Here is a 16085-nt window from a genome sequence, read left to right on the forward strand (position 1 = left end):
AAGCTTTGCATAATCCCTTGTCAGGAAAAAGTCAAAGAATGCAAGTCACCTTATACTGTGGCTTGACTAAAATGTACATACGTACGTGTACACACACACATATCCCACTTTAGACTGGGGATGAATTTTCCTGCTCTTAAATTGGCTCAGAAGTTCTATGGGCAGACTGAACAAGGAGAGAGGCTCTATCTATTTGGGGGGGGGGGGAGGGGGGTAAGGAGGGCTCAATCAGATTGGCTAAGTGGTACATCACTATTTCTTCTACAGAGAGACTGAAGCAATAGAACGAACACCTAAAGAACTTAAAGAACACAAGGGGGGGCGGGGGGGGGCGGGGTGTGAGTGGAGGATGTGGCAACTAAGACTCAGAGAGTTTTGTGGTTCCTGTTCCTGTGTTCCAAGCACTTTGTTAAATAAATGCATTAGATGGACAATTTTGATTAGCTCCAACAAATGTTCAGCTAGCTCCTATTTTATGGACACGCTGTTCTAAGCTCAGGGGTGACAAGGAAACAGGAAGTGGATTTGATCTCCCAGGGCTGGTGGACCAGTGGGATGGGGTTTCTCGGAAGGTAGCTTCCTGTGATGTCACTTCCATAATCCTGTATTCAAAGCAAAAGAGGGAGGTCAGGTCATAGCACAAGGATCACCAAACCTAAGCAAGGGAGGTCTGGTTCTAGAATTCCAGTGGGGAAGCTCATGCCGGCCCTGAAGCCGTGACTTACTTGGTTAAAATCCAACAACGTGAAACATGACACAAAATCCCTTTCTTTCCATATGGAAAAGTAGGATATCAAGAAGCCTCAGCACAGACACATGGAATGCCAGGCAGAAGTGGCAGGGCCCAGTGGAAATTATGCTGCACTGCAGCTAACTGACTGCTTTAAATAAACACTTGTTGTGGCAACTGACAGGTTAAATGCAAAATCAGCTACCAGGCTGTACCCGGATCAATTATTTAATTTTCAAAAACGGACTGAAAAGTTAAAAATTAGTGAGTAAAAGTAGACTCTAAGTACTGACTGAACATATGTTGCCCTTTGGACTCCAAAGCACAGTAAACCACAGAGGGGTAGAAGGCAACAGGAGCTGCACAAGAGGTGCGAGGGAAAGGTGTGGGAAAAACAAGTATGTGACCACAGGTGGCCCTTGGCACCACCAACGAAACTGTTTTAATGCCTGGTTCAAGAACGCTAATTTTCCGAGTTGAAATCAGAGGGTATATCACACTTGGAAATAGTGTGGGGAACATGAATTGCATACTCCAGAGACTTCAGTGTGAAAATTCAGAGTCTGGTCTGAATGACGGCCAGGCATCTACTCTGTCGGGGACATCACAAAATCAGAGGATTGGCTGTCTCATTGTGAGAGGCAAAGAGGAGTTCAAACAATCCCAGAATGAAAACAAAAACAAAACACAATTCCCTCCCAAGGGGTTTCAAGTATTTGTCTAACACAAAGATCAATATCAGAGAGTTCTAATTAGCTTTAAAGAAAAAAAAAGATTCCATTCTTAGGACGTGCAACAAATATATAAATAACTAAGAATGTACATATGCATACAAAAAGAAAACTTTCCATCTTTTCTGGACACATTTTTGAGAGCAGGTAACACGCTATATTAAAATACTGCACAACTAATAACGGTTCGCGGTTCGCATCTGCTTTCTTCCTTTTACTAGAAGAGTCAGTGAACACCTAGATCATGTAATAAATGAAACTTCAGAGCACATTTGCTTCAATAGCAGACAGTCGCCCCCATTTACTTACATGGACCTTTGAAGCATTATCTAATCTGAGTAGATTTTGACAGATTAAGTTTTAATTGCTTTGTTAAAATTCATCTATCAGGGCAGTGGGCAAAATGGTGACCTCCCTCTTTACTTCCGGGAGATCCCTGTGTATATCAGGTACAGACTCCAAAGGGGGCAGTCTAATCTAAGCCTACATGCCTTTAAAGAAGAGGATGGCCCAAGATTACCAGTAAAAGGTTCGCAAAGGCAAGAGACTCGCCATCATTGCTGGCTTGGACGATGGATCCAGGAATGAGGGCGGCCTCTATGGGCACAGCCCTCACTTGTTATCGCCAAATATCTGGATCCTGCCAATAACTAATATAAAGCAGAAACAGGTTCTCCCCTAGAAGCCCAGATTCTCCCCTAGAGGTGCCGCTCTGTGGATACTGAATCAAGGCTGGTAAAAGTCTCACAGGGTTAGTCGCTTATGAAATTACAAACACATTCCAACTATTTGATGCCGAGAAATTTTTGATTAATTTGTTAGGGGAGCAACAGAAAGTGCCTACACATGTGTAACTGATTCATGCCTCACACAGGAAAGCGAAATATACGATTCAATGGACTGAACTCCCCACATACCAAGAACTTTTGAAGGCACTGGCAAAAAGAGAACTACAATACAGTTGAAAGAACATCTGACCTCTGACTGCTCACTGCATCACTCTGGGATGCGAAGTGTGTTTTCTGTCTGTTTTATTTGTTTTTGCAAGGGCAGGGGAACATGAGAATTGGAGAATCCAAAACATTTACTTTAAAATGAATAAATTATGTTCTTCCATAATTGAAAACAGCTCAGTACCATTCAATAACTTTAAAAACTCAAGACCAGGTAATCTCAAGTAGCTCAGGGACTTGTTGAATTAGAAACACAGAATTAGACAATGGTTTATGAGCTATTTGACACTTAGTCTATAACAGACGATTGAAATTTGGTAAGAAACAATTCTTATGAATGTTTCAAGTTGACTCAAAGAAGATCATCCTAAGATCTACTGGCAGAAAAAGTCATGAGGAATAAATACTTGAGGGATTGTCAGAAATCATTCTATATTTTAAAATAATCTCTCTGCTCAAAAATTTTTAATTAAGTCTTTTGGGTGGAGACTGGGAGGGAACGGGGGGCTTTTTTGGGGGGGAGGTGCTCAGGGCTTCCTCCTGTCTCTGTGCTCAAGCAACCATCTGTTGGGCCAGGGAGGGTACCCGGGTTGGCCATGTGCAAAGCAAGAGACTTACCTACAATACTATATCTCTGGCCCCATATTTTTTTAATATTCAAAAGCAAGGAAAAAAGGACACTGATCACTTAGCAAGTTGTCCTTGGATCCAAACATTTATGCTTAATAAAAGAAGACTTTAGACTAAGTTTAGAAACTGAATTGTACAAAAAATTCTTTCTCTTGGGATAAGAAAAAAATCCTCTTTCTTTGCTCCGTTTCTATTTCACAGGTCTTAGTGAACATTTTAGAGTCACTTCTTTTTAAGAGATGGAATTTCTAGTAGATGGAATGGTTATGAAGAGAAACTTTGAGCTCCAAAAGACCTATTTCCTGTTTATTTCTGAATCGTGAAGCAAAGTCCAGGAGACAGAGAGAGGGTAAATTATGTTTTGTACATTCCCAAGCAATGCCAAAGTATAATTCCAGATGGAAATAAACAACAGATCAGAAAATAGCAGGAGAGGAAGGGGAATTCTACCAGCTACTGAGGGACTGAAGATTCATGCAGAGGAGTGAGCCAGATCAGGAAGCCATGGGCCTGTTCACTCTCTTCTAGCTCTGCAGCCCCCTGGCCCAGGAGTGCTTCAGGGTTCCCCTCTCCATAAGGGGAGCAATTTGTTCAAGTGCTCCCAGAAATCTGTAAGAAACTTAGGGAGCTGAATGCTCTGCAAACTACAGAGCTGACATGCATATTCGCACCAACCTGCACAAGCAGAGGGAGCACTGTGAAACGACTAAGTTCTGTTTAACCAAAGGAACCAACCAGAAAACAAACTTTTAGAAAAGTATATGAAAGCTAGAAGATAAAGGAGTGTCTGTCTTTAAGTAAGTGGAAAAGCATGAAACACCGCAAATACTGACTGACGTTTTCCAACCTGCAGGTCATGATGCATCAGTGAGTTGTGAAATAAATTCCCTGGGTTTCACTGGCTTATTTTTGGCAAAATAAACCAAAATGAGACAGACGACTTTAAATGGAAAACACTGGTACTTAAAACTTTGATTCTACTTATATACATTGGTTATGATTCAATGCTGGGAAAGGTGATTCTCAAAAATTTCAAGTCATTTACCTAAACTACCAGAAAGTGTGATTCAAAAGAAAAGGTAAGGCCTTACCATAAATTTTAAAGCTACAGCCATCCACATCACCAACTTTCTAGTATCATTCATACTTCCAAGGTGGTTAAACAATATGGGGGGGAGAGGGGACAGGCAAAATTCACCGGGCTCTGTATCATCCTACAAGTACCTTTCCAAGCCACACTCCCTGTTCATATCAACATAAAAACACCAAAATGAAGAGGTACATGGCAAAAGGAGGGGGGACAAAAATCAAAGAACTGTCACAGGCAGGTGTTAGTGCCATGGAATGGTGAGCTCATGGGTGAAACACTGCTCAGTGTCAGAGGGACAAGCCAAGAGAGACAAGTCAAGCTTAGAAGAGCCTGGAAAGAGCAGACGACTATGTTTGAGTAGCCTGAAAACAGAGGCGGTTGTGTGTGTGTGTGTTTGGGGGTGGGGGGGAGCTATCTTCAAAGGAGATCATGCCATGCCTTTGTTTCCAAGCTGCAGAAGCGAGCCACTACCCTTGGAATCAAGTGGAAACTCTTCCAAGGGCTGGTCGGGACACTTCCTTCACCTGGCTCCAGCTCAGGATGCTCTGGCCACTTTGATAGTCTGAGACATGATTCCTGTGAGATGCTCACAGTTAGCTCTTCGGAAACATCCTACGCTCATTTCAAAGTTCCTTCCTCACTGAGGCCATGGCCATGCCGTTTCTCAAATACTTTCCCTGCACATCCTCCTCTGTCACAGGGCTGACAGTCATCTGACTTCTTTATTTTTTTTGATGTATTTTTTCCTACCACCAGGTAAGGTCTAGGAAGAAGAGGACCTGTCCTGTTTGGGTTCTTGGTTCCTAGAACAGCATCTGCATGAAAAAGGATTGGATGGATTTGGCTATTGTAAATGAAAAGACCACAAAAAGTCCTTCTCTTCTACATCTTCCTACAGAACAACAGGTATGTAACTCAAGGTTTTACATCTTCAAACATGGCACATGTCTCAAGTATGAGATGCAAGAGAAGAGACAACTGAAAAAATTCAAAGACATGCTAATCTCAATACAAAAACTTTGCCTAAATTAAAAGGAAGTGTGTACCCCTGCTAATAAATCAAAATAAGTTAAAAGAAAGTAATTTAATTTTTTTAACAAAAATGAATTTTTGGAAAAACAAGGCATAAACAAAAAACTCCAATAAGACATTTGAAGAATCCTACAAACTTTTTAGACTTTTTTTTTTTTCTTTTTTTGCTTTTTGGGTCACACCTGGCGATGCACAGGTGTGCACTAAGTGCACTACAGAATCACTCCTGGTGGTGCTCAGGGGACCATATGGCATGCTGGGAATCGAACCCGGGTTGGCCCTGTGCAAGACAAACGCCTTACCTGCTGTACTATCGCTCCAGCCCCACTCTTTGAACTTTTTAAATTGAATTCATGAAAGACTCTCCATTACAAAGTTAAATGAAATTTAGTTTTAAAATAGGTTTCCAAAAAGAAAACATTACATGGGAATTTTCTTTATGAACTACATACACAGCTCATTTATAACTTTACTAGAATTTAGACCTGTTCTATGAAAAAAAGTCCAATCATACAAAATTTATTCTAAGCAAAATGATTTTGTATAGCTGGTCAAATTTTCAGTTATATTTTGGAACTATCACTTAGAAGCAACATTAAAAATTTATTCTAAGGACGATTCTCAAAAAATTAGAAATTGAGCTCCCATTTGACCCAGCAATACCACCCCTGGGAATATATCCCTGAGAGACAAAAATGTATAGTCAAAGTGACATCTGCATTTGTTTGTTCATTGCAGCACTCTTTACAATACCCAGAATCTGGAAAAAACCTGAGTGCCCAAGAACAGATGACTAGTTAAAGAAACTTTGGTACGTCTACACAATGGAGTACTATGTAGCTGTTAGAAAAGATGAAGTCATGAAATTTACATACAAGTGGTACTACATGGAAAGTATCATGCTAAGCGAAATGAGTCAGAAAGAGAGTGATAGACATAAAAAGACTGCATTCATCTGGGGGACATAAAGTAACAAATTAGGAGATTAATACCCAAGAATAGCCGAGATCAGTACCAGGAGGACTACTCCATGGCTTAGAGGCCACCCCATGGCTTAGAGGCCAGCCGAGCAATCTAGGGGAAAGGGCAGTTCAGATAGAGAAGGGAGCACCAAATAAAGGGTGTTTGGAGGATCCTCCCAGGATGGGAGATGCATGTTGAAAGTAGACTATGGACCAAACATGATTGCCACTCAATGACTCTTTTGCAGACCATAACACCCAAAAGGAGAGAGAGAACAAAAGGGAATGCCCTGCCACAGAGGCAGGATGGGAATGGAGGATGGGGGTGGGAGGGATACTGGGATCCATGGTGGTGGAAAATGGGCACTGGTGGAGGGATGGGTATTTGATCATTGTATAATTGAAACCCAAGAACAAAAATTTGTAAGTCTACAACTGTACCTCATGGTGTTTCACTAATAAAAATTAAAAAAAAATTAAAGAAAAAAAAAGAGTTGCCTTGCAGTCTGCTGAATCCTGAAGATCAGCCCAGGCTGCATGTTGGAAGTGACAATGTGCATGGCAGCACATGCACAGGACAGAACTTGGTGCCACAGCCTGGCAAGGAGCACCTGGATGTGTGCAAGTAACCCTGTGCTTCTAAGGAGCTCAATGACAGAATGCATTAGGCATTCATTCTTTTCAGGAGACTGTAGCACTGTAGCACTGTTCTCCCATTGTTCATTGATTTGCTTGAGCGGGCACCAGTAATGTCTTCATTGTGAGACTTGTTGTTACTTTTTTGGCATATCAAATACACCACAGGGAGCTTGCCAGGCTCTGCCGTGCACGCAGGATACTCTCGGTAGCTTGCTGGGTTCTCCGAGAGGGACAGAAGAATAAAACTCGGGTCGGCCTCATGCAAAGCAAACGCTCTACCCACTGTGCTATTGCTCCAGCAGACTAGGAGAGTGAAATTTCTCTTTTCAAGTGACAAACGGCAATGCCTCTAAATAGTCTGTGATTTTCTACAACAGAATCCTTCCTTGTTTTCAGTGTAAGAATTATACCTCTGTCTACACACAACAGACTACTACTCAGCTATAAGAAAGGCTTACTACAATCCCGACGGAGCTAAAGGGCATGACGTTAAGTGAAATTAGACAGAGGGAGAGCACATACTGAAGATCCAACTCACAGGTGGCATTTTATGAAACAAGGCAAAGGTATATAGATAGTATTTAATGAAAACGGGAAGATCAAACTAATACATGGTATTTTAGGAAAGAAGGCAAAAGAGATGATATTTAATGGCAGCCCCTAGGACTTCGAATACAGAATCAAGATTACCAAGTGAGGGACAAGTTGCAAAGAGAAAGAGGCAGACTAGACATAACCCCAAGATTATGGAGAGTCCTCAACATTTTGATGATAGTAAAGGAACAACAATTATGCACATTATAAGTTTGAACATAAATATACTATAACCTCGTTGCCCGAACCACAATATAAATATTCTTAATACAACTTAACAATTTTTTCCATAAAATCCCTAAAAAATGGATTAAGGTGTTATGAACATTTATGTATTTCCATTACAGAAAACCTGCAGTACTCTTCAAAAGTAAAGGGAGAGTAAAGAAAAATAACGCCAGGCTACTCAGCTTTGGCTACAATTTTATTCTCTTAAATTTTCAGCAAAAATGAAACTATGAATAAAGTTTAGAGTGGGACTCAAAATTCTGTCCTTCACCAATATGGATTTGCCTATTCACATGAAAGATATTATTCTAGATGGAGAAAAATGAATAGGCTCAGAGAACTTCCATAATATAGCCAGATGCTTGCTCCACTACTCTGATAGTTAATGTCACTAACTTACTCTTTACCAGGCCATTTAGGATATTTTTCTTCCTCATCACACTTATAAGCGGTTTTATTTCTTTTTAAATAACAGTTTTCAAAAATAATATTTTTTAAATAATAGCTTTCAAACTTTTTAAATAGATTTTTGTTGTTATTTTGTATTTGTGAGATTTGTGTGTGTGTTTTGGGGGGAGGGGTGTCATATCCAGTGGTGCTCAAACACTCATTCAGTCTGAACGATGTGCCCAACCCTGACTGAGTTTTAAGACAAACTCTTTCACTTCCTTAAAGTTACTCAATTGTTTCTAAACTGCATAACTCACTTTCCATTTTAAAAATAACGCTACAATAGCTTTGTTTAGTCCTATTTTAGAAATGAAGAACTCCACTATATTATTAGTTACGGAAAGAGTAAAACACAGCTATCTTCCTCTTTAGAGTTTAGGAGAATTTTTTCCTCATGAGTCATGGATTATCTTCAGGATTTCCCCTCTGCAGTAGTAATAGCCATAAATTTTTAAAAGTATTTGTTATTATTAAGATATTGAAGTAACATTGGTTTAAATTAAGAGGGGTAAATTGAGTAAACATAAAAGAAAATACTTGCATGTTTTAGGGGCACAGTGTTACCAGGCAATTCCCACCACCAAAACGCTAATCACCCTCCACCAGAGACCACCCACTCTTCCTTTCCACCCATCCCTTGCATCCCCAAATCAGGTAACCTCAGTTTCACTATCAGAATCTAAAGGTTTGTGTTCATTCTACATGGTCTATTCAATCCTGCCTTTCTTTCCTTACACACTAAGTCTCCAATAGCGTACACATTATTTTAGTAGACATTTAGAGACTGCCACTGGATTTTTAAAGGGTGGAGTAGCTTCTAATATGTGGTTTCTTCGCTATATTTTCTCAATATGATGAAAAACAAAATAACACAGGATAAAAGGAATGCTCCATGTCAACAAATTACTCCATGTTTGTTCATGAGCACTTTCTTTAGCAAGGGCCTTTTACCAAGGTCAAAGCCACAGAAAATTCAACTTCTTATGACATATAATACCTATAGAGTGCTGTGGGTATCTACTCATGACCTGAGGAGCTTTAAAATAGTTTCACATAGGAAAGAAAAGCCAACATGTAACTGGGATATTCCTTGTGCTTTTCAAACCCCACACTCAAAAGAGGTAAGTGAATAGCATTATGTTGTGTCTCTTACCTAAAGAATGTGCAGCTGTGGTTTTGGAGCTGAAAAACCGGCCAAGTCCAAGGTCTCCAAGTTTGACCACCCCAGTGGCTGTAATGAACACATTTGCTGGTTTTATATCTGTGAAAACGAAGGGAGCATTTGAAGATGATGTCAGTTTAGATATCCTCAAGAGATTAAAACCTACGTTTTTATAGCAGAATTCTAAAAAGATCTTAAAAATGAAAAGCAGTTTGAATTTTGAACCAATGATATAATTTTGAACCAATGAATAATGGGCATATATTTTAATGGTTCTGCATTCAGCTTTCTGATAATCACCATTGAGCATAATAAAGATCACTATTAATTTTCATTTAAATATTTTTTCTTTCATTTTAAAATAAACACTTGAGAAATTTAAAGCACAAAATGAATTTGAATCCATTTTATATTCATCTCAAAATATCCTTATTAATTTATTGTTATGTTCACATCAGACATAAAATGATAATTCTATTACATATGATAAAATGATAATTCTATTATATATTTATGCAATTATTTACTTAGAAAACATTAAAAACATTAATTGCTTGAATAAATCATACTGAAAGTTTTCACAAACAAAAATTAGTGGATAAATTTCTTAGAGAAAAACCTTTATGAAGCTCTTCCCAACCATTTGATTGATAATTAAGAATTTATTAAGAACTAATGCTGAAAGTCAGAATTCCAAATGGCCATAGTAATATAAACTGTTCAATCAAGGGAAAAACACATCCCTTTTTTATGCTTATCCAGCTGCTTTTCAGCACCATTTTTTTTTTCTTATCAACATAATCTGAACTACACCATAGCAGTCAAGGAGAAAAATAACTCACTCTCTTCTTTAAAACCACATGGAGTCTTACTTAATGGATTATCATCCTAGTAAAATTAAAATCTGGATGTAGATCAACTGGGAAAGCATGATCCTATCCAATGATAGAAAGGTCTTCTTAGCTTCCTTAATGATGTGCATCACTAAAAACGCTGAGAGCCAGTCACAGTTTGACCTCACCTCGGTGCATGACGCGTCGAGAATGCATGTGTTCTAATGCGCTGCAGAGTTGAACAAAGTACTTCCAGACAGTTCTCTCGGGAATTAGTCTCTTTTGTTTCTTAAAATGCTTTAAAAATTAAAATAATGATAAGAATAAAAATATCTTGATTTGCAAAAAAGCTGTAAGTCAGAAACCTGTCTTACTTTTATTTACATATTACCAAAGAAAAAGCATCTTATGTGCCACATTAAAATGATTCCAAGAATGTTACCTGACTTCGTGACATAGTAACTTATATCTCTTTCTCATGCATCTAACAGTGAAGGTAATATAAAGTTGCACTTTTGTGATGTGTAAGCATTTAAAAATAATTAACCTCTCTATAAAATAATTATTTTCCCTTAAAAGGGGGTGTCAAATTTCATCTCAAGGAAAATCAGAATAAAAACATCTAGAAATCTGAAAGTAGTAATGCCTTTTAAATGGCAATTCTTTTGAAACATGATTTCAGTATAGAATCTGTCTAAACTATTGAACCACTGCAAGTGATCTGAAATATCACTTAATTAAAAATTAAAATAAAAGGGCTAATATAAAATTTTGTGACTGTTCATATTATACATGACAAGTCAAACTTGCATTTTGCTTTGAATATGTAAAACTGTACTTTGTAGAAAGAATCCAGAAAGAAATTAAACATCAGTTAGAAAGTGTGGGCTGTTATACATTGGAGGGCAGTCATTAAGGCCAGAGGTGTACATTTATGCACATTTGTCATATCACTTTTATTAGGATATGCTAAAAACATTACAGGGACAAAATTTTTAGTTTCACAGTTTCATAAAGATGTACCATATAAAAATTTTTCAAAACAAAATTTAAGTGGCTTTTCTATTTAACAAAATCTGTAAATGAACATAAAAATTGTGTAAGCAAATTTCTAGAACATTTTCTGATAGATTCAACTTAAAAATAAAACCCAGTGAATAAATATGTACCTTAACACATTTTATCTGGAAACCTGACATTTCTGAAGGTCAACCGATTTGATTTTAATTTTACTACTGACTAAGAAAAGAGACTTTAGACAAGTTCAAAATAACTACCTCTGTCAATTTTTACTCTTGTGACCAATTATGATAGGCTAAAAATTAAAAACAATATAGAAATATCTGCTAATATCTCTCTTTAGTAACAAGCAAAGACTGTAATGTCTCATATGCACTCAACATACCAAAGCATAAACCTTTATGGTAAAGCTAATAACCTTAGCTCATTCTGTATTACAACAGGAAAATTAATGTAGTCATTTCATTGGCTTAGAAACTGGTGATTACCCCAGAAGCAGGAACAAATAACAATTAGATGACCACATAATTGAAAAACAAACCAGGATATTACTAAAGCATTGAAAACCTCCCTCATCATGTTTCAATACTAAGTCTTTTAAATTGCAGATTGTGTCAACATGTTTGCATTCTAAGGGGGCAACGCTGCAAAATCAGTTCTACACACATAATTTTCCTTCAGACTTGGAAAGAGTCCAAAGAAAGCCTGTGTATGCACTCTCCCTGTTGGATTAGCATATCAGAAGACTGTTTGATGTCAACAGGAAGATGGGGATCAGGTTTCTTTTCATTCAAAAAAATATATACTGTATCATGTAAGTATCAGACCATAAAAGAAAAATTTTATGCTTTTATAGAGATTCTGAAATCATAATTACAATTGATTTGGCAGTTTACTTTTAAAGTCCCATTAGTTCAAAATAAGTCATATATATAAAGGAAAAAGCAGACCAAAAATAAAAAAAAGAAACTGCCCTTACAAAAAAAAAAAAGAGAAAATGGTGATTATTTTAGGTGTGTTTACATTATTTTCTTTTAACAACAAATTACATACAGCATTAACATAAACTGACATCAATATAATGTTACAATATGAGATAACCTGCAAAATTAAGTATCCAAATATTCTGCATATTTTTGAAGAACAATTTTAAGCATTTAATTACAAAATAAAGTAAAAGCAGTTTGCCACAGATGTCACCAATATATTTAATGTTTCTGTTTAAATCTGTATAGATTTTCAACTACCCCTAAGTACACAACAGTTTTTTCTTTTTATAAAAAAAACCAATACTGAGGATGAGAAGCATCCACCTGTTCTGATGGTGGCACTGTTGGCTGCAGCTTAGATAATGAACAGGAAAATGGCAAGAATATCTGAGTTCTTTTACTACTGGTAAACTTGGTATTAGAGCTACAAAGCAAGAAATTCTATAATGTCAAGTATTTTTATTAAAAAAATCTTTTCATATGTAGTTTACTAATTAATATATTGAAAGTTAATCCCCATTCAAATAATATTTTCATGCAGACCCTACTTCTCTCTGGAAAATAAGATAGTCCCACGTTTATGCCTACATTAGAAATAAGCCTAAAGCCAAAATAAAGAAATAAAATAAAATATTTGTTGTTCTGGAAAGACTTTGATAAAGAAATAAATAATGGAAGCAATTTTAACGGACATTATCATTAAATATATATGTGAAAAGATTAAGTACTATGGCACCATTTAAGAAACAGAATGACTTTCTCATGGTGATTCAAAAAAAAAAAACAGAATGTATCTACTTAAGAAACAGAATTGTAACTTTCTATGCCTAAATAAAATCTAAAAAATCTATGAGGAATCAGAAATTAGCACTTAGGTATGTCATCATTTAGTCATTTTTTAAGGGTCGGTTAGTTTTTTCACTGTTCAAAACTTCAAACACTGCCTTAAAAATACGTTAGTATGTGCATCAACAATTTTCAAATAAATACGGAAAATTTCTCAAATCTTTTAACAGAGAGTGAACTAAAAGCTACCAGTGTACATATAAAAAATATAAAAACATTATATTATATTCTCATTTATATGCAAAACCTTTCACTTGTGTGAAAGTCAGCATACATTCAAACATATTTGCATTGCCACTAAAACAGGTGCTGTGTATTTAAGAGGTCATCTGTTACCTTTTTCAGAAAAGAAACACTACTCAGCACCCCTTTGGAAATCCACCTTACTCAAGCAAAGAAACAAGAAGTAAGCCTCCAACATACCCGAAGCTACTACCTCCTCACAGATGGTTCCAGAACCTCCCAAAGATGATTTCACTCAGTGTGCGAGACACTGAGCTAGCTAACACAAGCTATTTCCATTCTAAGACTTCAAAAAAAAGAATTTTTTTAAACTATCAAATTTCTTCCTAGAATTTAAAAGTACATGAATAAATCCAGTTACAGTGTGGACATGGTCTGTTTTGGACTCAACAGGGTCCCACAGTTCCTGAATTTAGACCCTACAATTCCAGCATTCCATGCAGGCATGGTTTGGGGGAAATATCAATCATATCACTCAGAATTGACTCATCCAAAGAGGAAAAAGAGAAAACAAAACAGGGAAGGAGCATCCTGTTTCAGGAACACCAAGTTAACTTCTGTGGTGTGTCAACCAGTGGAGCCCCCAGTGGAGAATGTTGCTCTTTAAAGAGAAAAAAAGATCTCCCTGATGCTAAAAGTAGACTGTAGACCAAACATGATTGCCACCCATTGCCTCTTTTGCAAACCACAACACCCAATAAGAGAGAGAGAACAAAAGGGAATGCCCTGCCACAGAGGCAGGGTGGATGGGGGGATGGGAGGTGGGAGGGGTACTGGGATCCATGGTGGTGGGAAATGGGCACTGGTGGAGGGATGGGTATTTGATCATTGTATAATTGAAACCCAAGCACAAAAATGTGTACGTCTGCAACTGTACCTCATGATATCTCACTAGTAAAAATTAAAAAAACAAATAAATAAAAATAAAGAGAAAAAAAAGAGCTGCATGTTCCAGTGCGTGACCCATGGGATCACACAAGACCCTCCCTGCACTTAGCTTCATGCTTCATCACTTTTTAAAACAAAGGGCTGCACCACAACTTGGCCGGTCCTGGAAACCACACCTGTAGCATCCTTTGGAGATGCACTTCTTCCTCAGTTAAAACAAAACCAAAAGCAACAAACATAATCCTGGAATGCACGGCATTCCTGAAGGTGATCAAGAGAAATTATAATTAAATAATGAGAAATAACGAAGTCCTAGGAGAACCAGGACTGCAGGCTGCAGCTGTTTTCCATCCCTTCCAATTATCTAAGAAGAGGAAGTAATTTATGTTGAATCTAAGGAAATACTTCCTGCTTGGGAGTGCTCTCAACTATTTAATGTGCCACTAACAGAATCCATGGTCACATTTTAATAACAGACCTGACCAGGAAGCCTGACAGTAATTGATGGTGTGACCTTAAACAAGCCACTTAACCTTGTTGGACCTCAGTTTCCTCACTTATAAACAGCTTAGTAATGATCTATGGGGTCCCCTCCACTTCAAACGTATAATCACTGAGCCTACAGTTTCAGTTACAAATAATTCACAAATAACAAATAGCTGTTTGTCACAGTATCACAGTTTAAAATGGTTATTTTATCGATAGATCCTATCCTTCAAATATCCAGCCAGTTATAAAAATATAAAACACCTCAGAGATCTTCCTTCATAGGTCCAGTGAATACTATTTTTGATCTCCAGGAAATGACATGAGCTAAAGTTCTTTGTGATAAACTTGTAATTAGGTCAAACATTAATCATCAGAAGGGATGTTGGTCCTCAGATGAACATATCATGTTCACTGGGCACATTGAGCAGAACATTTAAAATCACCAAGAATTAAATCAGACTTGTGGAAAAGATAAGGTTCTTCTGCAAGTATAGAGGCCAAGTCTAAGGGATTTTATTATATACTAGTCCTTCTCTGCCCTTCTCGGAGAGCCTGGCAAGCTACCGAGAGTATCCCGCCCACACAGCTGAGCCTGGTAAGCTCCCCATGGCCTATACGATATGCCAAGAACAGTAACAATAAGTCTCACAATGGAGACGTTACTGGTGCCCACTCAAACAAATCAATAAACAACAGGACAGAGCTACAATGCTACTAGTCTTTCTAGGGAAGCCGCTTTCCTTTGAAGGTAAAAGTGGGGGTCTCAATAACTGAAGCTGTAATTATACACTGTAAATTAGTTATAGCCCAGCTAATATTTAGCATGTGATACTAATTTACAATGTGTGGATACAATTTCTCTTGGGAATATGAATACAAATCAGATATCTTGAATTCCTTAGAGGGTACAAAACAGAACAGGGGAGGTTGGCATGAGACCAGTGAAAGTATCTATTACTGGAAGCTCACCCTTCTACTTTGATAAAATACTTCCTTTCCAAACTCTTCTCACTGTTTCCTTTCCTGCAGTGCTGGAAAATCCAGTTAGTTTAACAAGCTATTTCTAGATCATAATATAGTAGAACATCGATGTAACCTATACATTCCCTAAAGTCAAAATTATATAGGTTATTGATAGTTATTAAATGGGCCAATACAAGCCTCTCAGTATAAGCTATATGAAATAAAATGGGACAGAAATCTCTATGATTTACTTGACTATCTTTAGCTGAAATGGAGTTTTCAAAAAGCAGCTAAAGATCAACACAGTCTTCAAGTAAGAGGTGCAAAAGGTTCCTTCAATTTCATCTTCAGTGTTTTTCTAAACATAATTCAAAATTGACACACTGTCTTTTAGTTATGGCTATTGAGCTATGTAACAGCTACTCTAGTATACAGATTTCAATTTACTAAAATCTCTAAGCTCTATCCTACTTCACTGATACTGCACTTAAGTATCAAAGAAAATTCAACTTATATCAGTAGCACTATTTCTTTGAAAGTAATTCTACATGTATAAAAACACCTACAGAGAAAAAGTCAGTCCATATGGACAGACACAGTGATATGTATGTTA

General features: G+C 37.3%; 1 protein-coding gene across 3 annotated transcripts in view; it reads right to left on the reverse strand.

The window, feature by feature from the left end:
• NEK7 (NIMA related kinase 7) overlaps positions 1-16085 on the reverse strand; it is a 143785-nt gene that overhangs the window by 27489 nt on the left and 100211 nt on the right. For all 3 annotated transcript variants that reach the window (XM_056110715.1, XM_056110718.1, XM_056110716.1), the window contains exons 6-7: positions 10223-10331; positions 9193-9300 (exon numbers count right to left, since the gene is read on the reverse strand). In XM_056110715.1, coding sequence (XP_055966690.1) covers positions 9193-9300; positions 10223-10331 — 217 coding nt within the window. The remainder of the gene's footprint in view (positions 1-9192; positions 9301-10222; positions 10332-16085) is intronic.

Source organism: Sorex fumeus, unplaced genomic scaffold (assembly GCF_029834395.1).
Source record: "Sorex fumeus unplaced genomic scaffold, SorFum_2.1 ptg000010l, whole genome shotgun sequence".
NCBI lineage: Eukaryota > Metazoa > Chordata > Mammalia > Eulipotyphla > Soricidae > Sorex > Sorex fumeus.